Source organism: Diorhabda sublineata, chromosome 7, assembly GCF_026230105.1.
Source record: "Diorhabda sublineata isolate icDioSubl1.1 chromosome 7, icDioSubl1.1, whole genome shotgun sequence".
NCBI lineage: Eukaryota > Metazoa > Arthropoda > Insecta > Coleoptera > Chrysomelidae > Diorhabda > Diorhabda sublineata.
In genome coordinates, this window is record NC_079480.1 from 2,497,833 (window position 1) to 2,525,686 (window position 27,854).

The 27,854-nt window shown below is 33.3% G+C and overlaps 1 protein-coding gene across 3 annotated transcripts; it reads left to right on the forward strand.

Moving 5' to 3' along the window:
• Positions 1 to 1,329: 1,329 nt before the first annotated feature.
• Positions 1,330 to 27,853, forward strand: LOC130446407 (neuropeptide-like 1). 3 transcript variants are annotated; one of them, XR_008910146.1, is made up of 8 exons: positions 1,330 to 1,479; positions 14,355 to 14,533; positions 18,224 to 18,384; positions 18,488 to 18,679; positions 20,326 to 20,565; positions 24,702 to 24,894; positions 25,067 to 27,221; positions 27,280 to 27,853. XR_008910146.1 is itself a non-coding variant. In XM_056782653.1 (7 exons), exons 1-7 carry the CDS (start codon positions 1,414 to 1,416, stop codon positions 25,215 to 25,217), a joined length of 1,182 nt encoding a protein of 393 aa, XP_056638631.1. In that variant the 5' UTR covers positions 1,330 to 1,413; the 3' UTR covers positions 25,218 to 27,853. The 3 variants fall into 3 exon arrangements, 2 of the variants coding, with proteins under 2 accessions (XP_056638631.1, XP_056638632.1); XM_056782653.1 differs by having other exon boundaries at positions 25,067 to 27,853; XM_056782654.1 differs by lacking the exon at positions 24,702 to 24,894 and having other exon boundaries at positions 25,067 to 27,853.
• The last annotated feature ends 1 nt before the right edge of the window (position 27,854 follows it).

Genomic DNA, 27,854 nt, shown 5'->3' on the forward strand with positions numbered 1-27,854 from the left:
ATTATTGAATTATAAAACGTAAATAGACGAGTAAAATGTACCGACCTGTAAGGGAGTTTGGCTTAAACAGGGTACCAGGCGTGAACTGAGCCCTTTTTTACCCAATTCGTCTATTAGAACTTCGGTAGTATTTTATCTGACGCAAATAATCTTGTCGTCGCCGAATTATCCTTGACGACTCGGTTTTTGCCATCAGTTTATTCAGTTTTTTGTGTTTAAAACCACGTGCTGACAAAACTTGACGCAATGTTTCTAAACTGGTATAATTTTTAAACATTCGAATATATTTAAAATAACTTGTTGTGTTTGTTTATCTAAATTTCATCGTCTTCATTCCCCCATGGTGTAAAGAACGCCATATTTCTTTTATTTACAGAAATTTATCGATTAAATAAATCTCACTTAACCACTACACTGCTTATTCAGACTATCTAGCAGGAATATTTCAAAGAAATTGTGTACATACGTCTTCCGACAGTTTCGACCAATAGAAATGCGTTTATGTTTACGATTCGATGTTTTTATTGGTAAACAATGGAGATTTGTTAGACGTGCACCGAATTTTATACGGGGAATAGACATTATTTTTCATTTCTTAGGTTGGTATAAGTGCGTATTTATGAAATATCGTTTGTCCCTTCTGCAATTGATATTAGAATTTGATTTAAACAGCTTTCTCACTTTATGAAACGTCTACTATGTATGCTAGCTCGCGCATTTTAAGTCGAAGCTCCTCCAGTGGATTTTCTTCAACATTTCTGGAGTCGTCACAACAACTGCGATGCTGGTCCTTGCAGGTCGTACGGTCTCGTTCAAACTTTGCTACCCAATTTTGTACTGGGATGTGCAGTCTCACCCAGATGATTTAAAACATTTTAATTTCCTACCATGAATAATTCGATTCTAAAATTTTTTCATTCTCGTAACTTTTCATAAAAATTCGATGTCGTATAACCAAAAACATGTTTACAACAATGTTATATAAAAAGTTACAAAAAAGTTTGATCTCTATACTACTAAATGTCCTTTTGTAAAAAATATTCTTAAAGAAATTTTTTTGTGTACAAATCCTATTGATTTGCGAATAGGAATCATAACCGTTTGAGCTAATCCTACACTGTATACGTCAACGTGGTACGAAAGCGTCGTTTTTCATTCCATGTATTTATCCCTTAAATCCAGCAAATTTCTGGAAACATATTTCAAACTAGCCTGTAGGCAGATGACAGAATAATATAGCTGTGCCAGCCCCAGAGTTTTCATTTAGAGTCTGCGCTCTATCGGTATACCTCCCCCGCTTCGAGCTTATATAAAATAGAGGCCGTGCAAACGAGATGTGAAGTCGTACGTGTTGATATCTGAATCAACAGTTGAAAGGAAATTATTTTGTAGTTTTTCTTTATTTCGAAGAGCATGAGTAAATTTTTAGAGTTGAATTTTGTTTTTGGAATTATTGTTTTTTTCATCAAATCATCCAGGGTGAGTAATTTTCAATCAATATTCCCAATCAAGTGAATAAGAACACGTGCTAGTATTATCAAATTATTATACTTTATATTCGATGTGTAATTAAAATCTTTGGATATATAGGGCGTACTCAAACTAACGCAGTTTCTAACAAACACAAAAATCTAATTTTCGAATACAATTTTTATTATTTAAAAATCAATGTTATGTTATTAAAATGTACAGAGTGTTTCGCTACTTTAAAGTATGTTAAAACAACATACGACCCCGCGTTTCTGAATTATAGGCTTTTAAAGTTGCGACATCTAAACTTCAAGTATATTTTCTAAATTATACATTCGAACATTATGAATTTTTAATAGATTATTACGTATGTCTATGTAGTACGTTTGACGGAATAAATAATTCTAAACTACTTTTTGAAAGTCAGGAGCAGTTCACAACCAATGGTAAACAATCCGTAAGTTTTACAGGGACAACCTGTACAATCTAAAGAAAGCACAAAAACATTTTTTAATCGATTTTTGAACTTAAGGGCCGCAGTATAATAAAAACATACATATATACATTTATTTATTTACAAAAACATTCAAATTTAATCAGTGGGGTATTTGACCTTGTTTATTCTTAACTAATTCATCAATATCCGGCCCAATAGCCGTTGTTGCAATTCTCAAACTATTTTCAAGATGAACTTCGGTAATTCTGGTCCTTGTTTTGGATTTCACCATCTTCATTTGAGAGAATTTATCCCGTTGAAACAGAGTTACACTGCAACTCTATAAATTCCATCTGCATTTCTTCAGGTACATCTTCCCCAGAAACACTGAACGGTCGTGCGAATAATTTTTTTTTTCGAAAATCGATTAAACGTGATTCGATTTCTGTTTTCAGATCTTGAAGCGCGCAGAAATATATTTATCCATGTCTGAAATCTGACAAGTCCAGCTTCGCTTCAAACGTTTTAAAATTATCAAACAATTCATTTAAGTCATTGAAATGCATTGTAAGGTCGGTAAAAAAAGCCTAATCGCCTATCCAAGCTTCATCAATGAATTGCGGGACGACTTCGTCTTTACTTTCCATAAATGCAGCAATTTCCTTCCGCAAATCTAACACAAGTTTCAACATTTTGCCAACGAACATCGCAAAAATATTCAGCCACATATTCAGCATTCGTTTCTTTTAAAAACCCCTGATTTAAGCCCCGAGATTTGATAAAGGTGACAATTTTCACCACATAAAATATTGAAAATTAATCGATTTTGCACATAAATTCCTTTCCTGATGAATAATGCAGTGATATTGTACGAAAGAGATATCGGGATTGTTTTTCTATATCAAAGCAAAAAGTCCTTCGTTTTAGCCAGTCATTGCCGGTGGTGATTCCAATCAAATTTGACGTAACACCAGCCGGTAACACCAGACAAACTCACTTTGGAGAAAAGTTGCTTTTGTGAGGGGCACAAAACTTCTGCTGCTGCTCCCATGCATTCTTTTATGAATTCGCCGTCAGCGAATTGTCCTTGAAGATGTGCAAACTTATCGGAATGTTTTGAATCATAATGTCGTTTGATATTGTGTTCTTTTAACACAGAAACTGATTCATTACAAACGAGACAATGCAAATGATAATTCACTTCAACTATCAGCGCAGTACACAAACACTTCCGTACACGCTGACTCTCAGTAGCGAAATGAAACTAATCAAACCGTCGGCGTCTTCAAACGCACGCCCCACGCGCATATGTGAGTCGTTGCTGCGTAGGTAGGCGCGCCTCAAGGACGGGAAACAAACAGTAGAATGGTCCACTTCGAGAAACCGGTTTGGTGACGTAATAAATAACCGAACTCGAGCCAACCAATTAAACAAATCTTACTGTTTATGTAAATTTGGGTCAATATGCATTTTATGATGTGATATTATGGTCAGAAATTGACCAGCTGTACGCAAACTTGTAGATATTGTCGGGCCGCCAAAAAAACCGAGCGCGGGCCGCAAGTGGCCCGCGGGCCGCGGGTTGAAGACCGCTGGTTTAGGAGATATGTAGATTTCTGCGTAACAAGTAAACCGTTCGCCATAAAGAGACATTCTGAAGAAAATTAACATAATTATTTATTGAAAATACCCTAATTTTTCGCATTAAGCTCCGGAACACCCTGTATACGTCACATTATACTATTCTGATATTTTTATTTGGCAAAAACTGAAACAAATGATAGAAGGTACGGGGTTTCCAATAGTGTCCAATATGATGACCATTCGTCACACGACATTCTTCAAGTCTAAAGTCGAGGTTTTTCCAAAGGTTCTTCAATAATTGCTGCTATAGTTATGTCATCCCTCTTTTTTACTTTTGAAATGTCAGCTGGTAGTAGAAAAACATACAAACGATCCTTAATGACACGCCAAAAGGTCGAAATCACCTGGCGTCAAATCTGGTTTGCAACGGGGTCGGGTACAGCGACGTTAAACCAATCGCGTCCATCATTAAGCATGTAAGCATTGTTAGATTATGAAGTTCTAAGGTTCATGTTCTTCAAACTGAAGACGAACCGTTGCTGTAGAGTTAGAAGGTACCTAAGCAGTCCCGGTTAATATTGCCTCACCAAAAAAGAAAGACCCATTATCTTTCCGCCGGGCTATGGTACAAAAAAGCCATTTACAGCCAGTAATAACTGTAGACGGCAAGAAAGTTAAAACCATCCAAACAGTCGACATAATTGACGACTAGCCTTCTGAACTAACACACGAATCTCTTCACCAACTCTGGATCATCCCCGTGCTCTTTCCTTCACAAATGTCTTCAAACTGATGTTACTATCTACGGATGTTATTATCACTTAGAGGATTACGATTGGATTTAATACGGAACGCACGTTAATTACGGAAACTTTGTACTCGCTGGGTCCCAACTATGTTCACTGACTGAAAGAAAAAACTCGCCGAATGCTGCTTTGAAGTTTCTTGACCTTCACGATACTGATGAAGAAGATGTTGTTAAATCTATTGTTATAGATGATGAGTCATGACACGCCTGAAACGACACGACAATTGATGCACACAAATTTTCCAACGAGGCCCACAAAATTAAAACGAACCTTCAACAGGCGGAAGATTGTGGCAAATGTTTTGGAAGACCAAAAAGTTTTGTTGCTTGTGTAGCCAGGGAAAACAATGCAGATGTCCCGTCGCCACAGCGTTCGCTTAACCCAATACTTCCTTCAGCATTTTCAGTGTGACATTTTCAAACACCCACCTTACAGTCCCGACCTAACGTCTAGAAATTTCCATCTTTTACCTAAACTGAGCATTGGCTTGAGGGGTGGCGTTTCCAAACTCACTTGACACTTGACAAATGACAAATGACAAATGACTTGTACCTTATACCTGGCTGAATCGAGGATTGTAATCTTACCGACTCTATTAAGAATGTTATCGTTTATAATTCAAGTTTTTAGGTATTGCTGGTATTCAATTACCTAATTTTAATTAACAGAATTCAAATATACTGTCCGTTATCTCAGACCAGCACCCTAAGTAAGTTTTCTGTTTTGATTTATCATAAATCACCCTGGTAAACTTAGTGACAGCGCCAAGGAATCGATATTCCAGGAATTTCATTACATATACATAAAATTGATTACACAGAGGATTTGACATAAATTATAGAAATTTTACGACGTAATAAAACTATATTTTAATAATAAATGCACCATACAGGCGGTATAATTAATTGAATTCGTGGAATCGAGGTTAAACCTGCGGGATTTATTAATTCAATATCAGAAATTCAATAAATGAAAAAGCAATTTTAACGATTCGTATAGGAATTCAGTCAGGCGCGAATTGGCAAGTTCAAAAGCAATAATAATAGCGTTTCAATTTGATTTTTATTGCACAGTAAAAACTATGTGTCTGTTCGATTTAGCTTTGCAAACGTACGTTTGTCAATTTAAACATATATACAGGGTCGTCTAACGAAAAGTTTGCACCTAAAATGCTCGGACACGTCGATTTTGCTTTTGAGGGGGATAAATGTGAATAAGAACCCTAAAATTTTAAATAGAAAGAGGGGTCGATTGATATATTATTTGAAAGGGCACAAAATTGTCTTTCTAATGATACCCTATTTGTTGAATTTTACTGAAACAGTTAATGCGAAAACGGCTTTAAAGACATTAAGTCGATAATTTGGGTATTAACGAAAAATACAAATTATTACGAGTGGAAACAACTACAATCGTAGTTTACTCCTTAAGTTCGATAGTCTAACCAGACGCAAAAAGAGTTTATTTAACTTAAAAAAGATTGGTTGATTGCCAGAATATTTATAAATGCATAATTAGGGGCCATCCATAAAGTACGTCACACGAATTTTAGGACTTTTGAACCCCTCCCCCCGTCCTTGTCACAGGTTGTCACATTTTTATAACACCCTCCCTCCTGATGTGACGTCACACATTTTTTAAATTTATGTATGTATTTAAAACTAAACGAGAGAAAACAGTTATTTTCATTTTTTACTTATTTTTATTAAATAATAATCTAATAAAATCAACATAAAGTCCAACATTTCATAAAATTTTTTAAATTTCCAATTCACATCCAAGCTTTGCGTTTTCGTATTTTAAATTTTAACATGTGACGTCACAAAACTATTGACCCCCCCATGCCCCTTGTCACACTTCGGTGATACCCTCCCTCCCCATTAACGTGTGACGTACTTTATGGATGGCCCCTTATAAAAATTTTAAACTTTAAGAAAATTGATAAAAAAAATGTTTTTATAAACATTTTTTTTAAATTATTATAATTAATTTTTTATTTAAAATATAATATTATCTTAATAATTAACAAAAACGGTTATAAAAAGATAATTATGTCACTAAATCTTTTACATACAATAATAAATAGTACAGGAAAATTATTTAAATAAGCTAAAAAATAACTTTTCGAAAGAAAATTATATAAAAACATTATTATAATGAAAAAATATTGTCGATTTTTCTGATAATATTATCGAATTATTGACTACAGTTGTTAATATTTAAAAATTATTTATAAAATAAATCATAATAACGTGGAAGAATTTATAGACATCGACAAAAAAATTAATTTTTGGTTAGGTTAGAAATTTTCTATTTTATGCGGATGCGCTCGATAATTCATTTTGGGTTGATTATCTAATTTTATGTGTCGTTTTCAAATATATATTTATATGAACTACATCGATAATTATTAAAATATTTAATAACTACGAATTGCACATGCATATACATATAATACATGAATTATAACGTACCTTGCAACCACGTGTTTGTTAGATGTTCTGGCAATATCATCTACACCTCTTTCTGCCATATTTATTTGAAAATACTTTCAGTTCACTTTAGCGGAACACAATGATAATAAAACTTCACAATGACAACAATATAAGTATGTTGACACTGACAAATTAGAAAGTTGCGCATCATAGGGTGCGCATCAAAAACGTAACGAGGTCATTCATCGATAGATTTTACTCCTCCCTTATATATGCAAATCGATTCTTAAGGAGTAAACTCCAAAAAGTAAATCAGCCTTTAAATCCATTTATTAAAACCTTAAATTAACAAATGTTGAAAATTGATTTCATACAATAATACAGATTTTGTTCAAATCTATTTCTAACAGTTTGTAGCATATCAGGTGTTACAAAACAGTATAAACAGTATATAGAAAACAAAAATTTCATCCATTTTGAGTGTTTTAAGTTTGAAAATAATTTGACTCAAACTCAAACGAATTATTCGCGAGATTGTGGATATTCTTCTTCTATTCTTTAATGGATGTTGGCGGTAACATTTTCCATTATTTCTCTATTTCTTGCGGCGTGTATTTACGACTTTCGATCCCTCTCGGACCTTCGATCATGCTCGCAATTAATAGTTGCGGGAATCGATATTTCGTATTATATGATTTCGATTTTTTGTTACTGGATATCGATTCATTCACAAACAAACAAACAACGAAGCAAAATTTAGAGAAGAAGAATGTAGTAATAAACAGTAGTTGAATAATTATTTGTCACATTTACGTCGACTTTTGACAGATAAAAAAAAAGAAGAAATGTTTGTAAATACTACGGAAACTTTTCGTATTGCGTATTGATTATGGGAAATGATTCATAATGCTTTTGAATTTACACGAAAAACTCATCCAAGTTTGCGCTTAATGAGCTAGTAAATTAAAACAAGATGGCGTCACCCGGATATTTCCGTAATTAAAATATCTCGCAAACTGTTGTTGTAACTGAATTTCTCTACGTAGACGACTTCCATGTAATTATAATTTTATAACATAAAGTAAGTATCTTAATAAAGAGAATAGAAGCTAGAAGGTATTAAAAAAGTTTCTGCAATTTTAAATTTTTTCTATATCCAATAACTATGGTCTTAAATATTTTTTTCTTTTAAAACTAATCTTAGTATATACATTATTATGAGTTTTGAGGTGTTATTTTAAACAATTATACAAATCCCTAGCTTCCGTGTAGATCAGTCATGTCAAAGACACGGCCCGCGGGCCGTTTCCGGCCCCTTGGCAGTATCAGTAGGCCCGCGATCGCAATGTGTCACGGAAAGAAGAATTTTATAGCTTTTAGACTTTATTCGTTTCCTTTACGGATGTTTTAAATACTCTCAAGTCTACGGATGTTTTTGAGTAATTTCAAGGGTAATCGCCATCTTTTAGCAGCAAGCGGAAATATCTTTCGAGTTCATCGACGTTACGTGAGTCAGTTGAGTCAGTGGATTGTTTCCATTCATATATGACAAATGAAATTGGTGAATAAATAGACGACTTTACAAACGTTGAAGAAATTCACGTCTTATCGGACAATTAATCGAAGAAATGTGATAAGATAATGTATCCTTTGTTTTTGCTCACTGTTGGTCGTTATGCCAAAAAAGATCGATGCTGGGCGTAAACTGATGTTGCAAGCTCCTCATGGGACATACCGTGAGATTAAAGCATACCCGAGAGTTCATTCCACTAGCATACATTCAAGAAGTCTATAAGATCGTGACTGTATGGGTCTTTCAAGATGAGCCAAATCCGACAAAAGTTGTCGCGCACGAAGCAAATGGTTGCCCGCTTTTTCGGAACAACTGGACATATCATAACCGTTCTATCGGAGCGGTTAATTCTGAATGGTACAGCAGCATTTGTTTGCCTGAAATCTTGGAATAAATCAGGGAAACTAATCGCGGAACACGAATCATTTTCAGCTTGAATAATGCGACCTCACAGATAACAGATCAAAGAAAAACGTTTTTGAACAGTCAAAATATCGAATTGGTGGGTCATCCGACATACAGTTTTTGTTTGCAACACCAATAATTCCTTTATATTTCTACAGATCAAGAATATATTGCGGAGTCAACGTTTTTCTACACCTGAAGAAGCGGTTGATGCGTTCGAATCGTATCTCAATCGGAATTGTTTCAAACGTATGTAAAAACGTATTGTAATCTTAATATTTTGGAAAACGATAAAGTCATATCAAATTATAAATATTTTTTTTCGTTTATCCTACATTAAAACTTTCAAGTTTTATTTAATCATATCAATGGACCGCCAATCTATGGACCGATAATGTGCTTGAATAGATTTTACGTTTCATAAGATTTGATAATCAGAAAACTAGTTCTGAACTTCGGTAAATTGACAAGCTAGCACCAATTGGTGACTTATTAATAAACAATTTGCTTACTTACTTAATACAACTTGTGTAATATTTGGCGAAGGTGTTGTAACCGTCGCCAATTATACAAATTTATTTATATCAATTAGCTTTGTTCGCGGTAAATATCCTGAACTTGTTCTGTCACCAGATTCATGCGCAGTTTGAAATTTTCCATTCGCGGTACTAATTAAACATGTCGTGGATTTAAAATCCTATGTTCGTGGAGTACAGATTTATGATTCCGAACGTGTTCTGAATACGTCCAATATAACATCGGACATGGATAAGAATTTTTAATCTGGCGCATGTGCATTCATCCTTTTTGTGATATTTACCACGAAATATCCTCCAATCTATGTGCTTTTCGACGTAATTGTATTTCAAAAACGTGGTAGTTGACAAATATGAAGAATGAACCTTCGGCCAGTTAATTACATACATTGTTTTCTCCTAGATAGTTTTGAATTACAAATTACAAGTTCTTAAATCGTTCGTGAAGGAATGTATTCAGAATATATTCTGAATTAGTTAGACTATCGAACTTAAGGAGTAAACTCCAGTCGTGCGTCGGAGCTGACACACACACACACACAATTTTTTATTTTCATTTAATGAAAGAACCTTTCTGAACTATGCTGCAAGGTACATTGAAACAATTTCGATTATGCTTTTAATATTTACAGTTTTAGTTGTGCAACAACAATAAAACCAAAAGTATGACGACCGGAAATTTTTTATGCATTAAAAGTGACTTCGGAGAAACTGCAACAGAAAATGGTATTTGCAAGTTTAAAAGTAATCTTAGAGATTTAGCTACGTATAAAAAATGAAGTTTTTGTATTATGCGATGTAATAGAAAGGATTCCACCCTACGATCCATCTGGGGTAGCTCATTATGTAACTTATTCGCGAAGTTTGAAAGACACGTGGATGGTATCGAATGGATCCAAAAACGCAGTCAAGAAAACTTGTCCAGATGTAGAAATGCATTTAATATTTTATGTAAAGCATTGTGTTAAAAATGCGGATTCATTGCGATTTTATTTAATTTAAATAAATAAATATTTAACGCACGTCATTATAATTGGGCCTCATAATTTATCTTGCAAGTACTTATAAAGTAAGTACGATGAATTTTTGATTTTCCGTATAAAAGTCTTGTTAAAAAATGAATATTTATGGTAGAATTAAGTAAAATAATAGATAAAAGTTTATTTTTCTATAAATCAGATAATTTAATCCGCCGTGTTTATCAATAATTATGAAAAAACTGTTATAAATTATCGCATTTTTTCGACGGTGCAAATTCAAACAATAAAACTGAAAATTTTCGGTAGTGCAAAGTTCGTTATTTTTGATGTTATCGCATTTTGAAAAACAACGAATTTTGTGATTTTTTCCCGTAAAAAATAATCAAGTTGCAAATTTTCTAAAATAGATATCACATAAGTGCGAATTGAGCCCTACACGTTTAGGTATTTTTATAATTTTAATAATTTGCATGCTCACCACGGTCAACAGGGTGTTGATGATAATTTAGACACATCGCGAATGTAATCTGAATGCGCATGCTTTGTTCAGATTGTTCAGAATATATTCTGAATACATTCCTTCACGAACGATTTAAGAACTTGTAATTTGTAATTCAAAACTATCTAGGAGAAAACAATGTATATAATTAACTGGCCGAAGGTTCATTCTTCATATTTGTCAACTACCACGTTTTTGAAATACAATTACGTCGAAAAGCACATAGATTGGAGGATATTTCGTGGTAAATATCACAAAAAGGATGAATGCACATGCGCCAGATTAAAAATTCTTATCCATGTCCGATGTTATATTGGACGTATTCAGAACACGTTCGGAATCATAAATCTGTACTCCACGAACATAGGATTTTAAATCCACGACATGTTTTATTATTACCGCGAATGGAAAATTTCAAACTGCGCATGAATCTGGTGACAGAACAAGTTCAGGATATTTACCGCGAACAAAGCTAATTGATATAAATAAATTTGTATAATTGGCGACGGTTACAACACCTTCGCCAAATATTACACAAGTTGTATTAAGTAAGTAAGCAAATTGTTTATTAATAAGTCACCAATTGGTGCTAGCTTGTCAATTTACCGAAGTTCAGAACTAGTTTTCTGCTTATCAAATCTTATGAAACGTAAAATCTATTCAAGCACATTATCGGTTCATAGATTGGCGGTCCATTGATATGATTAAATAAAACTTGAAAGTTTTAATGTAGGATAAACGAAAAAAAATATTTATAATTTGATATGACTTTATCGTTTTCCAAAATATTAAGATTACAATACGTTTTTACATACGTTTGAAACAATTCCGATTGAGATACGATTCGAACGCATCAACCGCTTCTTCAGGTGTAGAAAAACGTTGACTCCGCAATATATTCTTGATCTGTAGAAATATAAAGGAATTATTGGTGTTGCAAACAAAAACTGTATGTCGGATGACCCACCAATTCGATATTTTGACTGTTCAAAAACGTTTTTCTTTGATCTGTTATCTGTGAGGTCGCATTATTCAAGCTGAAAATGATTCGTGTTCCGCGATTAGTTTCCCTGATTTATTCCAAGATTTCAGGCAAACAAATGCTGCTGTACCATTCAGAATTAACCGCTCCGATAGAACGGTTATGATATGTCCAGTTATTCCGAAAAGCAGGCAACCATTTGCTACGTAGTGCTTCGTGCGCGACAACTTTTGTCGGATTTGGTTCATCTTGAAAGACCCATACAGTCACGATCTTATAGACGTCTTGAATGTATGCTAGTGGAATGAACTCTAGTTTTTATAATTTAAATAATTTGCATGTTCACGGCCAGCAGGATGTTGGTTGAATTATCTACATTTCAACAGTAGCAAGAAAAAGCTAGAAATATTCATAATGATGATACAAACTTAATTTTTTTTGTGAAAGGAAGAAATATTTGAGCTTTCTCGTTAAACAAACAAAATCAGCTGAAAATTGAGGCTTAAATTGAACGTCAATTCACTCATTAAATCAATATTCTAGATTATTTTCAACTACATATATAATAATATAAACTATCTTTTCAACTAGTATGAGGTGTCGTATTTTCCTTCCAATACTACTGAATGAATCTCTGTCTATCTACAGGTAGATAATCAATTCAATAGGGTGCTATTCTAAAGCCATTTATAGTACTAGATCGCTGATATGTTATTTACCGGCGTAACTGATAAAACGACCACGTGATTGATGACAAACTTTTTTTAATTATGATTTTTAAACAACCCTACGTTCATAAATAGTAATTTTAATATAAAACCAGGGCCGGATTAAGCTAATGGCTTGGGGGGGCCCCAGGTACAAGAGGGCCACATCATTTGGAAATCTTTCTGTATTTTTTGATGTGTTGATACCACAAATCTAACGTATTGACATTATTTTGTGAATTTTTCCAAATTTCCGAATTCCTTAAAGGGACTCCGTCATTATTTTTAACCCGGGCCTTATAAATCCTAATCCGGACCTGTATAAAGCTTTTCAGTATAAGTGAAGCTACAAATCCATAACAGAATCGGAATCAGAAGAACTGTCACGACCAATGTTAATAATGAGTTTATTTTTTTGTAATTTCCACATTTTCTTTTTTTCTCTTAATCGTATGATTAACTGCCTATTCCCAATTTTCAGGTTTTTCATTATTTATAGCCTTCGAAAACAACTGTTTAACGCCACTCATTTTCATATAATCATTTGGAACTTCTCTCTTTAATCACAATGATCTAACAACAGTCTAACAACTTTTTTAGACGACGCCATCTAAAAGTTGTTCGTTCTGTATTCATTTACATACAGTAAGTTGCGTTTCGAGTGTTCCATAGAGTGACAGTTGACAGTTCCGAACTGCAAAACACTTTCGGGACGCTCTGGAATGACTCTGGAGTGATTCTAGCCACTTCAATGTTGACAGTTTCACTTCCATGATTTTGCATAACCTTAAATTTTTAATTTTCTGAAATTATTGGTTTTGTCCGAAGTTTTATCTAAATTAATGAATAACAATGAATGATATATTTATTTTCTTTCGTCAGTGAAAGTGAAAAAGTTTTGCGTCGTATAGAAAAAAAGGAGAAATATTTACAAATTCCATAGAAGATTTTTCGACTTTCAACATAATTTATATCGAAATTATGCATTCTAAATCGTTCAAACTTTGAGAAATCATTTTTAGTACGTAAAGTAAATCATCACTGCATTATATTTTTATTGGATTGGATTGGCTGCACTCCAGTAGCGGTAATTTTGCTTCTTAACTTATCCATTAAGATAAAAATGAATTTCATTTAAAAACAAGATGTTGGTAAACAAAATCAAGCCGTTAACCAGTATCCTGAAACTTCAATCATTCAAGAGACGAATATTTTTTCCACGTTCCAGTCGCCGAATTACAGTTTTTGTAACACCCACGCTCGTACAACGCACGGTTCGCTTCCGAGGAACGCTCTGGACTTCCATGGTGTTCTGGAGTTCCATGGCAACCGAAAGGTTGTCTTTACCATAAATCCATGATTTAGCACTTAATAATTTCCTTTTGATCTTACAAAAAAACGTAAATAACACCAGAAGAAACCTATTACGCGTTCAAAACGCATATTTCGTGGAAAAAAATGTATAATTTGATTGGAAAATGTTTTGGAAAACTAGCTCAAATGAAGAATACTTGTTTCTTCGTTTTGATTTGTTCGGAAAAGTAAATAGAAAACCTCGAATGCTACAAACGCAACAAAAATAACGGAAAACTGAAATATTCCTCTGGAAATAATAAAGATAAAAAGTTACAAACCAAAAAGAAGTGACAGTAGAAAGGGAATTAATAGAGTAATAAACTTAGGAAAATGTAATATCGCGATTATGTAAATGAGGTCCGTTGGAGTCAAACTACGAGACATTCAGTGGGCTAGCAATTGAGAAAAGGCTAATATGTTACCGATTATTTCATAAACACAACTTCCATCCGACAGAACGATCACATCGTTGGGTTTCTTTTAACACAAAGTTTCGTTACACCCACTAAGATAAAAATTTAAACGACCAAAGTTTTTTATAAAGCAAATTTATTAATTTATAAGGAGTTTGGTTTGTTTCAGGTATTATCGTATGATATTATCGATCAAAACCAAGTTCTCTTAGAACTATTAAGCCCACAAGAAAATCCTTCTATTCATGTTCAAGCTTTACGAAGAGAATTATTGAAAAAAGTACAAGAGGCTCTGGAGAAACTCGACGATGAAGAAGATTATCAGAAAGCCCGTGAGGCGTTAGCCAGGTAGGAGATTTAGATCACTTATTTTGTTATTGCTATCATTTATTTGAATATGACATAAAATTTAATTAAAAATTAGTTTTCCGTATAAAAACTTTTTATTTTATTACACACACATTATACACACGTAGAAATTATTTTCATAATTTTACGTCAAACTTCACTCGTATGACAACACGTTCTGAGTACGTTCACTATTAGAAATGTCAAACTTTATGATGGCAATGACAGTTGACATAATCACATCAGTGCTGCCATATCTTAAAATTTAAGTAGCAAACCACGTACAAACGCAACAAAAATTTTTAGCTTGATTGATGGTTTTATGTTTTAAAACATTTAAAAAATATATAATAGCCTGCGGTTATTTGAATGGAAATTCACATACAAGAACAATTTGAGTAAAAGTTAATGGTCAATATTATCTGTGAAACAATTTCTCTTTGGTATATACAAAGACCGCCGACGCAATCTAGTTGGATTAAATGGGATGCGTCACTCTTGTGGTTAATTCAGTTTCAGTAAAGAGGGTAGCTTTTAGCCTGAAATTTGCCGCATTCGAAAGTCTATAGACGAGTTTACACTGTCAAATAAAGAAATAGGTCAATAGAAATGAGAGATTGAAATTAAATGTCCATTGAATCGAGTTCTATATAAGATTTATTATTAAAAATGATAGTACATAATGAATCGTATCTAGAAAATACTTTAATATTATTTAAAAGAAATTAGAATTGCGTTATCAAACAATTAATTATCTATTTTTATTTATTTATAATCGTAGATTGGGTCACTTCAAAATTATGTTTAATAACTTATACATACAGGGGGTATCTCATAAGTAATGTCGGTTTTCATATGTGAATTTAAACATGTCGAAATTTGACAGTTTATTGATGACGTAAATTATATATTTCCACTATTTGATACATTCGCAACAAATTTTACAACTTTACTACAAATTTAATGAATCGAATTCATTTTAATTAATTGGATTAATACCTACGAGGTCTGGTTATTAAATAACGAGAATGGTTACGAAAAAGGGTTTCTATTATAAAAATTATTATACATTCGAATGCTCCCTTTCAATATACACTCCTTTCCCCGCCACACACCTTTCCATACGTTTTTTCCATCGATCGAAGCAGTTCAGGAAGTCTTCTTTGGTGAGGGTCTTTAGGAGCTCTGCCTTTTTTTGCTTTACCGCTTCCATCGACTCAAATAGGGTCCCTTTCAAAGCAAATCCTTTTCTAACCTTTCAAGGAGTCAGATCTTTTGGCACCAACTTTTCTAACCGTTTTTTGTTGCCGTTTACAGCCTCGGCAATCATCCGGATGCTCATTCGACGATCTGCACGCACTATTTGATTGATTTTAGTCACTGTATCCGGAGTTGAAACAGTCACAGGGCGACCTGGGCGCTTGGTCATCTTCAGTGCTTTCTCGGCCTTCACTAAAACGCTTACACAACTCAAAAACGCGCGCACGAGATAGATAATTGTCCCCATAGGCTTATTGTAACAATTTATAGCACTCAGTCGGAGTTTTTTTCAATTTAACGAGAAATTTGCTACTACACAAATACCCCGACCGTTTAGGGCGCCCTCTAGGTTTGCAGTCTCGTTATTTAATAACCAAACCTCGTCCGCAACATTCCTATTTATATTAAAATTAACGCTGATAACATATTCACAAAATATATTTCGATAAATTTACGTCGTCTGAATTTTTCTGGAACATACCGGAATTTTTCTTCATTATTCTAATGCTTTACGATATTCAACATATAAGTTTTTGTTTTGCGCGTATATGAATAGTTTTATTTGTATTTCGAGTCGGAAACAACCGACATAAAACTGTCCATGCGTAAAACATGGATTTTATATATTCACAAACACTCAGCGACTGGATATGTCCATGTGTACATGGATATTGCAAACGTTTCAAGTCGAATGGCATGTCGTTCGGAATCAAAGGAATCCGTGAACGTCTTCCCCTTTCAAAATTGTGGCTTCATTAATTTCATCACAAGTTGGGTGCCTTTACGAAGACGTGGCTGGTTTATATTCCGCGACATAATGATTACCGATCCGATTATGAGGTGTTAACGTTGGATAGTTGACAACATCGTCTTGGTCAGTAAAGGAAACGATGGATTTGAATGTCATTAATTCGTCGACTATATCATTTTGATTCTGAGAACTCAAGTCATCTGATTGAAGACAACGAATCAGTACAACGAAAATACTAATGAAATTAAAGAATCAAACGTATCAAAAAAAATACCGTTTACAGTAAAAAAAATGTCTGGAAATGTTGTTATTTTCATTGGGTTTGGATTCTTTGTTGTTGAATGATGAATAAATGATAATTGTTTTGATTTACAAAAACTCTTGCTGAACAATCTTAGGATTGTTGCTCAATACTTAAAGGTTCTTAAAAATTACAAATTTTGGCACGTTTGCCTGTCACAACTACACTGTCACTTAAGTATATCTAAGAGTGCTTGTCCCCTGCCAACTTAACTAAATTAAAAATTAATATAAACATGGCTACCAACTATATATAAAAAAAAATAGTGCGAGATACGGGATCAGCTGTCAATTTGATCAATTATCAACAGGAAATCATTTACAGACTTATCCAATTTTAGAAAGTATCAATTAGATGGAAATGGGACGGCCAAAGAACTGGGATGTCAACATGAGAAGAAAATATAGTACCGAAGGACTGCAACGAGCCTTCGAAGTCTTTTTTGAATTATAATGAATGGCGTTGGGTTATTACTATAGACAACAACGTTTTTGCAGTCAATACAAGTCCTCCGTTCAACCATACAAGCTCTTTGTAATTTTGATGTTTGGGAAAAACCTTCTCGATAAGTTGTATTGCTGAATATTAGTTAAAAACTGTTAAGAATCTGTCCCATTTTCTATAAAACCAATGAACGTAGTGGCCCTGGTAACATTATCAACGCCAATAGGGGTTACGTATAACAATTCTACGTTGTTGATTTCGATTCCATCGGTTCCGTTCAAATTCATGCATTCCTTGTCAGTTTTACTTGCTCTTGTATATTTTCAACTCGCAGCCCAGCGAGTTCTGCGACTTAAATTTGTGCGTCTAATTTCTGGCATCTTAAAAAACGAAAATTCAACTGGAAAGTGAAGGAAACTTTGTATTTTCCTTTATAAGTCGAGTAGAGGTGTAAAATCGGTTCTTTGTCCCCTTTGATAATCACCAGAACTCGTCGCAAAAAGTCGTCCATTCGAGCGGGAAATCTGGTTGTGAGTCTGGTGGAATTATGAAGATTTGGTGTACTTCGAAATGTATGAGATTTTGTAAGAGAAATGACCAGATTTAAATAAAACATTTGGATCCAAAAGAGGTGTTGTGAATGTAGCGCGATAATATTTTGCTTCTAACGGTTTTACCAAGGTCTCAAAGAACTTACTGAGCATTGGGTTAAAACCATAAAATACAACGGGCTGTACTTTCGTTCTGTGTATATATATATCTTCGCTTTTGACTCATTTATAAATCATAACCTCAGATCTTACAGTTACATACTGATGGTTTTCTTTTATGAATAAATACAATCGGTTCCGGTACATTGTAAAGGATACGGTTGGTCGCTAATGGATTAAGTGTGTCCAACTTTAACGATAAACCACAAACTTAATTTCACTAGGTGGAACAGTCTTCCCGAACAAAAAAGAAACTTGCAGTCTTTGGCGAAGAACGGCTACATCAGGACGATACCGGACGAAGAGCCTGATCAATATAAGAGAAGTTTAGCTAAAATGACAATAAATGAACAGCTTACGCAACAATTGGAAGAGCAGAAGCGTGGTTAGTACATGTTTTATTCACAATAGTGCATTATTCGACGATAGATTATAACTCACGCAAATGAAGTTAACCACATATTAAAATCCGAGATTATCATTTTCAGGTTTAGAGTCTTTAGCAAGAAATGGTGATTTACGCTACAGGAAAGAACAAGAACTGAATAACTTTTCAAATAAAAGGCATATCAGTAGTTTGGCTAGGAATTTCGAACTGCCGCAATCGGGAAAACGATCTTTGAGTAGCCTAGCAAAATCTGGAGACCTTTATAAACATTCACAATATAAAAGAAACGCTGGTAAGTTTGAAATCTCCTTTTATTTTTTTCAAAAACTGTTTTTGGGTTCCGCAGAAAGTAAATATCATTAGATGCTATTCTTTATCTAGCCAATTGAACCATAAACTGTTCGGTTCGTTGAATCATTCCGTTTTGCTGTTACACTATCCCAAATTGAATCCAAAATTCATTGGCAGACACAAAATGCCTTCTAAAAATCTAAACTCGAAAGTTTGATGAAAAACAATCCGTACGCTCATGGTCATCGAAAGATTAGTTTCCGCCGCCTCCAATAGTGTATTTAATTGTTGTTTATGCTGTGGTAGCCTCAAGCCATTGCTCCCGGAAGCGCTCTAATTAAAATCGGCCTACTTAATTCATCCACCGAAGGATACACTACTATTTAGTTAAGAATAATTGGAGTCGATTTTGAGCACAGGAATTCCTGGTGCTTGTGCAACGGGAATCGTCCAGAATTTGTTATCAGACTTTACTTCACAGGTGGAGGATCTAGCCGTTCGGCTTTTCCATCTTCAGAACGAAGTTTTTTCAGCATCGCAACTTGCTTGCTGTTATCCAGGTTTCCTGTACATGCTGGGCACTCCGAAGAATCCTCATGCTTGAATATGCGAAGGTATTCTCCAAAAAGCATCTGGATCAAATAGTAATTCATACCTCCGTAGTAGCGACTGAGGCAGTTGTCCACCCACTGAATAAGTCGGTAAATTCATTCCTCCTTAGGCGAATCATCCCAACAACGACCTATTCTATTTGTTCGGTTATCTGTTCGGTAGATCTCCGGTAGTCTCAGGGCGCTCAACCAACAGACCGAAGTCATCCTCCTTTCTCGTTAGTACCTCTGTAATACGTTGCCCCAGAGAGCTCTTCTCCTCTATTTTGGACCTCATGTTGTTCATCACTTCCAGATATCCGATGATTGACTCGCCGGATTTCTGACTTTCACCTTTATTGTATCCACTTTTTTCTAGCCTCTGCTCTACTAGTTGTAAGCCTACTGAGTGTATCCGTCTAGAGATCTTCACGAGAACCCTAGCAATCTCTTCTTATTGCTCCGCCACAATTACTATGGCCACATCGTCCACGAATGCTACGAGGTTTGCCTCCCCTATATCAGTTTAAATAACCCATGATATTCCACAAGACCTAGCACTGAGTCTTGAAGTACCCCTCTATTGACTTTGTACCACTTGGGACCGTTCTAAGTGTTGTTTTTGAGAATTTTGTTTGTGAAGTAGGCGGCTACCATCTTCTGTAAGTGTCTTGTCAAGGTTATATTACGAAGATCCTCCGTAACGACATCTGGCTATGTTGAAGGCGTTCTTTATGTCAAGCGTCACCACTAGACAGTACATCTGTCGTTTGAGATCGCTTTCTTTGCAGTACTGATGACGAGATCAATCAACAAGATTGGAACGAACTTTCCGAAAGCCGTATTGGTTTTCTTCTAGTAGCCGTTCTACTTCAGCTCCTATACACCAGATTTGGCACCAAGCGACTACTTCCTGTTCCCTAACCTCGAGATATCTTTCAAACGCAAACATAATGCCTTTCAAACAACTTTCTACTTTCATTATTGGAATATTCTTGTAAAAGTTGCGAGTAACTTAATCTAGTTTGCAAACATCTTTTGTTCGTTTGGATTTCAGAAACATCAATCCCTAATACAGGCAGTAAACAATCTTCGAACAATCCAATCGGTTACAAAGAACCATTGTCGGAAAATAAAAAAATTTCGGACGATTCTAAAAGAAGCAAAAGACAAGTGGATTATTATTACGACAATGGCAACGAGAATTATTTACCCGTGTATCAAAACGCTTACGATTATGATGATTTGATGCAGGATGTGCACGACGCGGATCCGGATGTTTCTAAAAGATTTTTAGGTACGTGTTTACGCATTGTTCATATACGTATTTATTGATTTAACGTGATGAGAATTCGATGAACGCACGCGTTTAAATTGAATCGACGAGCTATTTGAATAATTATATTGGAAATTAATCATAGGAAAAAAAATAATAGGATAAAAGGTCAATTATTGAATGTTGAGCTCAATACAGGGTGAGGCGCGAAAAGTTGGATAATGGCGTGTACAGTTACGTTAAAAATCTGAAACCACGAAGCTGTTTGTTCAAGATGTTGTCTCGAATGTGGCACATACGGTTATACCGGAAGTAGACGTCAAATTTGTTTCGATTTCTTTCTACATTTTGAAATCATTCCAGTCCTCATTGAATAGCGATATCTCCATTAAAAACGAAGCTTAAAATTCGTTAAACTCGTTGGTACAGTGGAAACTCGATTAATCGGATTAATTGTTGTCGGATAATCGAAAGTCCGGATAATCGAATGTATGACGAAAAGCGGGTTTTGTTTCAGCTGAAGTAAACTCTGTTTGTTTTTCGAGAGCTGTTTCCAGAGCCTGATTTGCTTCATCTTGAGATGGTCCTACATCATTTTCCGCGTCTAGATTTTCTTCTGTTTCATCTTCTCGCATTTCCTGCTGTTCTGCAATATGTTTGAACTGTAATACTTTTTCACAGAGTAAAGAGCCGGAAATCGGTTGCCCAGTTGATAGTTTTTGTAAAAACCAACAATACAAAGCGTCTTCTAAAAGTTCGTTTTTCGATTTTTTCGTCATTTTCCGATCTTCTCTATCTAATTTGCAGGTGTACGACAAAATTGAATCGGTATTCTTCCTAATCATCACTTATCGTGGATGTACCTACACTGATAACACGCTTTGACATTTTAAAATATTTAAACGTGACACGCACATCAGCGCGGGGCAGCGATCCCGAAGGTACTGCCAGTTCCGACTCGTTCGTACTTGCATAAACTCGACTTTTAGTAAATATATTAAAGATTTTGTAGCTTGGCTCAATATTACTTAATTATTTAATTGGTTGCGGTTGATAGTCCGGTATTTCAATGTTTCAAACTTAGCCCTAAATATGTACAATGTAAACCATTCATATTTTGATTATAACTCTCCGTATTTCATTTTTTGCTATATTTCTGTGACGATTATTGAACCAGAAGTTGTTAATATATAGTAAGATTACTTGTAGGACACGATAAATCAAAAACGTGTAATTCGAGCTGATTAACAAACACGAGGGTATAAAATATAACAAACTTTGTAACTATAACGATTCGATTAAGTAATGTCGAGGTACTTAATATTTTATATAAATATCTTATTTATACAAATATCTTCAATATGTACAATGTAAACCGTTCTTATTTTGATTATAACTCTCCGTATTTCATTTTTTGCTATATTTCTGTGACGATTATTGAACCAGAAGTTGTTAATATATAGTAAGATTACTTGTAGGACACGATAAATCAAAAACGTGTAATTCGAGCTGATTAACAAACACGAGGGTATAAAATATAACAAACTTTGTAACTATAACGATTCGATTAAGTAATGTCGAGGTACTTAATATTTTATATAAATATCTTATTTATACAAATATCTTCAATATGTACAATGTAAACCGTTCTTATTTTGATTATAACTCTCCGTATTTCATTTTTTGCTATATTTCTGTGACGATTATTGAACCAGAAGTTGTTAATATATAGTAAGATTACTTGTAGGACACGATAAATCAAAAACGTGTAATTCGAGGTGATTAACAAACACGAGGGTATAAAATATAACAAACTTTGTAACTATAACGATTCGATTAAGTAATGTCAAGGTACTTAATATTTTGTATAAATATCTTATTTATACAAATATCTTCAATATGTACAATGTAAACCGTTTTTATTTTGATTATAACTCTCCGTATTTCATTTTTTGCTATATTTCTGTGACGATTATTGAGCCAGAAGTTGTTAATATATAGTAAGATTACTTGTAGGACACGATAAATCAAAAACGTGTAATTCGAGCTGATTAACAAACACGAGGGTATAAAATATAACAAACTTTGTAACTATAACGATTCGATTAAGTAATGTCAAGGTACTTAATATTTTGTATAAATATCTTATTTATACAAATATCTTCAATATGTACAATGTAAACCGTTCTTATTTTGATTATAACTCTCCGTATTTCATTTTTTGCTATATTTCTGTGACGATTATTGAACCAGAAGTTGTTAATATATAGTAAGATTACTTGTAGGACACGATAAATCAAAAACGTGTAATTCGAGCTGATTAACAAACACGAGGGTATAAAATATAACAAACTTTGTAACTATAACGATTCGATTAAGTAATGTCGAGGTACTTAATATTTTATATAAATATCTTATTTATACAAATATCTTCAATATGTACAATGTAAACCGTTCTTATTTTGATTATAACTCTCCGTATTTCATTTTTTGCTATATTTCTGTGACGATTATTGAACCAGAAGTTGTTAATATATAGTAAGATTACTTGTAGGACACGATAAATCAAAAACGTGTAATTCGAGCTGATTAACAAACACGAGGGTATAAAATATAACAAACTTTGTAACTATAACGATTCGATTAAGTAATGTCGAGGTACTTAATATTTTGTATAAATATCTTATTTATACAAATATCTTCAATATGTACAATGTAAACCGTTCTTATTTTGATTATAACTCTCCGTATTTCATTTTTTGCTATATTTCTGTGACGATTATTGAACCAGAAGTTGTTAATATATAGTAAGATTACTTGTAGGACACGATAAATCAAAAACGTGTAATTCGAGCTGATTAACAAACACGAGGGTATAAAATATAACAAACTTTGTAACTATAACGATTCGATTAAGTAATGTCGAGGTACTTAATATTTTGTATAAATATCTAATTTATACAAATATCTTCAATATGTACAATGTAAACCGTTCTTATTTTGATTATAACTCTCCGTATTTCATTTTTTGCTATATTTCTGTGACGATTATTGAACCAGAAGTTGTTAATAAGATTACTTGTAGGACACGATAAATCAAAAACGTGTAATTCGAGGTGATTAACAAACACGAGGGTATAAAATATAACAAACTTTGTAACTATAACGATTCGATTAAGTAATGTCGAGGTACTTAATATTTTGTATAAATATCTTATTCAGCATAATAAACGACGAGAGATAGTTGTATGGTTGTCGGAGGTCAGTACTGACATGTTAGATATTGTTGTTATTGAATGTGTAAGTTAAAAATATAACAATGATTTTGAAGATTTACTTTTGAGTCTTGAGGTTTTCCGGCGCCTTGGCGCCATCGTACAGTACACAACTTTGTCTTTATATACGGCATGGGCCTGTTCCCTAGATCTAAATTCAATCACAAAATATGTCTTATATTGTTAAAAAACGGCAATTTCTTGACGATGTTTTACACTATACAAAATTTTTTATGCAGAATAACTTTTTTTCGTAGTTTTAATAATAAAAAAGTTTCCCTTACACTGCGATTTGAAGTGGTGAATCCGTCCTTTATTTAAATAGTTTTTTAACGACGGGGAGGGAAAAATTAATACCTACGGTGTATCTTACCCACTTACTTTATTTATACACTAACACTAATTACACTAAACCGGTGACTAATCACTGAACTAATCACTAACTAACTATATATAATTCTTAACATACTAATTTATTTAAATACATCATTCACTTTTTATTATTTCGATGTATTCACTACAACATCGGATTATTTACTGATTACCACGTCTGTTAGATACTCGTTTATATACTCTATAATAATTTCTAGAATGTTCGAAATCTCTAATTTGCCGTAAATAAATAAAAACATTTTCGTAACAGTTGACTCTATAAAAACGGCTACAACATACTGTAAACAGGTTATAAAAACAATATACCGCCGTATATATGAAAAAAAAACATAATTTAAATGAGAATTATAGTCGGCGCGTCCGCCAAACTTTAGATACAGGCTTCACGGTCTATGTCAGTGGACGGTTTCGTAACAATATATTTTTTAATTACGTATTGAAAATATGGAACGTCTCCTGGAAACACTGATTTGAATAATTCTTTATTAGGATCGGTAGCAAAAAGCGGATGGTTTCGACCATCATCATCGTCGTCGTCGTCGTCCTCAATGAGCTCAAAATATTTGAATCCGGATAAACGTCATATAGGGTCATTAGCACGATTAGGCTGGTTGCCATCTTTCCGCCATATTAGGAGATTTAATAGATCCGGTCGATCCGCAAGCGAAATCAACACTTGCAGGTTATTTTCCGACAAAAACTATTAAACTTAGAGTAGAGATGTTCGGAGTAGAATCAGTGTAGCGGTAGTGTAGTGCACGGTAGATAGAATGAATGTTTAATTTAGGTTAGGTCGATCTAACCTAACATTTACGTATTTAATTGACATTAAGTAGTTCCTGGTTTCTTTATAGGGAGACTTCCCCAGATGGGGAAACCGAAGTCGACGGCCACTCCGACGACGCATCGGTATTATTAAGGCCCCTTAGAAGACTACATCGATTACCAGAAGAAAACGGTTTTATCAGAAGAGTTTTCTACCATCCCCTTACGACCAAATATTAATAATGTTAAATAACAGTAATAGTTGATAGACTGCATTTGGTTAATACGAATCACGTGATAAGATATTATAAAAATTATTTTGAAAAACTGTTGTACCTCCAAATATTTCTTTCTTATTCCTTCGTAGGATTCTCCCTTTCGAAAATTAATTATTCTGGTTTTCTTTACGTTTCGATATTTTTCAAAAATAGTTTAACTTGTTGTTACTAAAATATTAAATTAAGCAAATCGAAACCAAACTATAAAACTACTCATAAAAAACAATCACCCTCTCGTTTTAGAATTTGTCTATTGGTATATTCATGTCATAGCGATCCAAGGTTGGTAAAGAATAGGTTGCCCCATAAAGAGATAATGACTGTTGAAAAGGAGAAGCTATTACGTCACTTGCTGGAAGCAATCCGAAGTATAAGCAATGCTTACGTTTGATTTTTGCCATTTATAGTTAGCTTTATATCCGCTTTTTTGGTTGATTTTTTATAGTAAAGTTATATTTTTCATAAATAATTCATGTATAAATTATTTTAGAAAACTAAATCTAGATTAAGAAAACTTTTTTGTGTATATATATATTATATATATTAATATATATTAAAAAGATATATTTCTTGAATGATTATGAGCATGTATCCTCGTTATACTATTGGGTATTTTAGAAGAATTTTTCTTCATGATTTTAAATATATTTAGTGTTATATTTATCCTCAAAAACGGCCATACAAATCGACAAGAACCAGGCCATTTCTATGTTCTCGTCTGTCGGCTTTCTACAGATGACGTCTCGCATAGATCGGACGTTATTGGGTAACCTATCCTCTAACAACCTTGATAAGGATTGACATGCGCTTACGTTACCTAATTGGCATGCGCAAAAATTATTTTGTTACCTCAAACCTAAAGTTTTTGTTTCTTTATTTTCATATTTATTTACTGTGTAGAATTACGTTTTAAATAATCGTCCTCAATACCGCGAAGCTTTCAATAAAGTAGAGATGTAAAATTTATGACGACTACATTCGTCAATCTGTTCACAACGTCTATATCTTCAAAAGATATCTTTTAACGGTTATATACACGGTTGGATCCTTTTTTAACTTGCCGGTGATAGAAGACTATATTTAATATAAAAATTCTGTTGTATTGACAACATAATGAAATCTTGAGTTTATTGACCTTGATCTTGTATTGTATTGGTGAGTAGTTTTATTATTTTGTACTCAGTATAATTAATGACCATGTTTATATATTACATTATTAATAAACTATTTTGATTTGATTAACGATACCAAAAAAATTATTACGATCATTATTTCCAATAAAAACTTGAATATGATTTTTTCGTAGTTGTTAAAAATAATAAGAAATACATTTGAACTTATTAATCGTGGTTCCTTTATCTGAGACTGAAATTTGATTTGAACACAAACTATTTTATTGTTTGTTACTGGTCCATCTCGATATTATTTTTTAGAGACTGTTATTAGTTCAAATCAAAATATTTGTAATAAATTAATTTCCATCATGTGTTCTAATAACATATCCTACATGGAAATAGTACAGTATTTGTCAACATCTGAATTCTAAGTGATTTCAAATGCATATAAAAAATTATAGTTTTAATATTGACGTATGTTGTAACGTTTTACCTAATTTTGGATTTTATATAATTATGATTTTATTTGCTTCAATAGCATACCTAAATCTAATGATTTACATCATAAATCAACCACATCATTTACATCAATCGGGAATATTCGATAAAATCATCAATCTCGAAAGTTCATTTAGGTTATGACTCAGTTTACTTCGTTAGCTGGTTGCGTGTAGTTCGAAGCGTGAAATAAAAGATATGCTTTTATTTACACAGTTCATAATATTTTTTCGAGTTACTTGGAATTTAGAGGACGATTTCCTTGGATGTTACCATATCGAAAATCTATCTATCAACTATAAAACAGTATGCTGGAATATGAAAAGTACCATATATTGCCCATGTTTTAATAGGTAAATAACATATAATCACAATAATTATTATATTTGACAAGTTATTTACCTTTTTAAGGTACATCAGTGTAAGAGATGTTATTTTTCTGTTTCACTAAACTGTTATATTTACTGAGTACAATTACTCCAATCAAGAATATCATCATCATACATATATTTCCAGTGGTAACTCGTTGAGGATGATAAATTAAGAAATAGTTACAAGACTATCAAAAAATTTACAAATCGATATTTCTAACTTTTTTTTTCATACATTATCAATTTTATTTTTGTAATGAAAACGTTTTTTCAAAAAGTTTGGGGTTAGTTATCCCTAACAGTTACCACTGACTTTTATTAATCTAGTTTAAGGCCAATTTATATATTTTATTCGTATTTAAGATGTAGAAATGTAGCTTTGAACATTTTGGGCTGGAAATATTTACGAAAAAAAGAGCTGTGTGGGACAATATTAACTTTTTCGACATATAAACTAAGACAATAAATGTATAATTCGTAGACAATAAAATTAAATAATATTATTATATATGAAAATATATGTTTACAAATTTGAGCAATCTTGCTAAATTTTATTTAGTACTATATATATTTGTCGATGTAAATTAAATGTCAATAAAAACTTTAAAAAACCAT

Bases quoted from the DNA above. Each gene is read 5' to 3' on its own strand.
- LOC130446407 (XM_056782653.1), top strand. From the start codon at position 1,414: ATGAGTAAATTTTTAGAGTTGAATTTTGTTTTTGGAATTATTGTTTTT. The intron at 14,534-18,223 runs GTAGGAGATTTA...TAATTTCACTAG, and splicing joins GCCCGTGAGGCGTTAGCCAG to GTGGAACAGTCTTCCCGAAC. The intron at 20,566-24,701 runs GTACGTGTTTAC...ATTCTTTATTAG, and splicing joins TGTTTCTAAAAGATTTTTAG to GATCGGTAGCAAAAAGCGGA.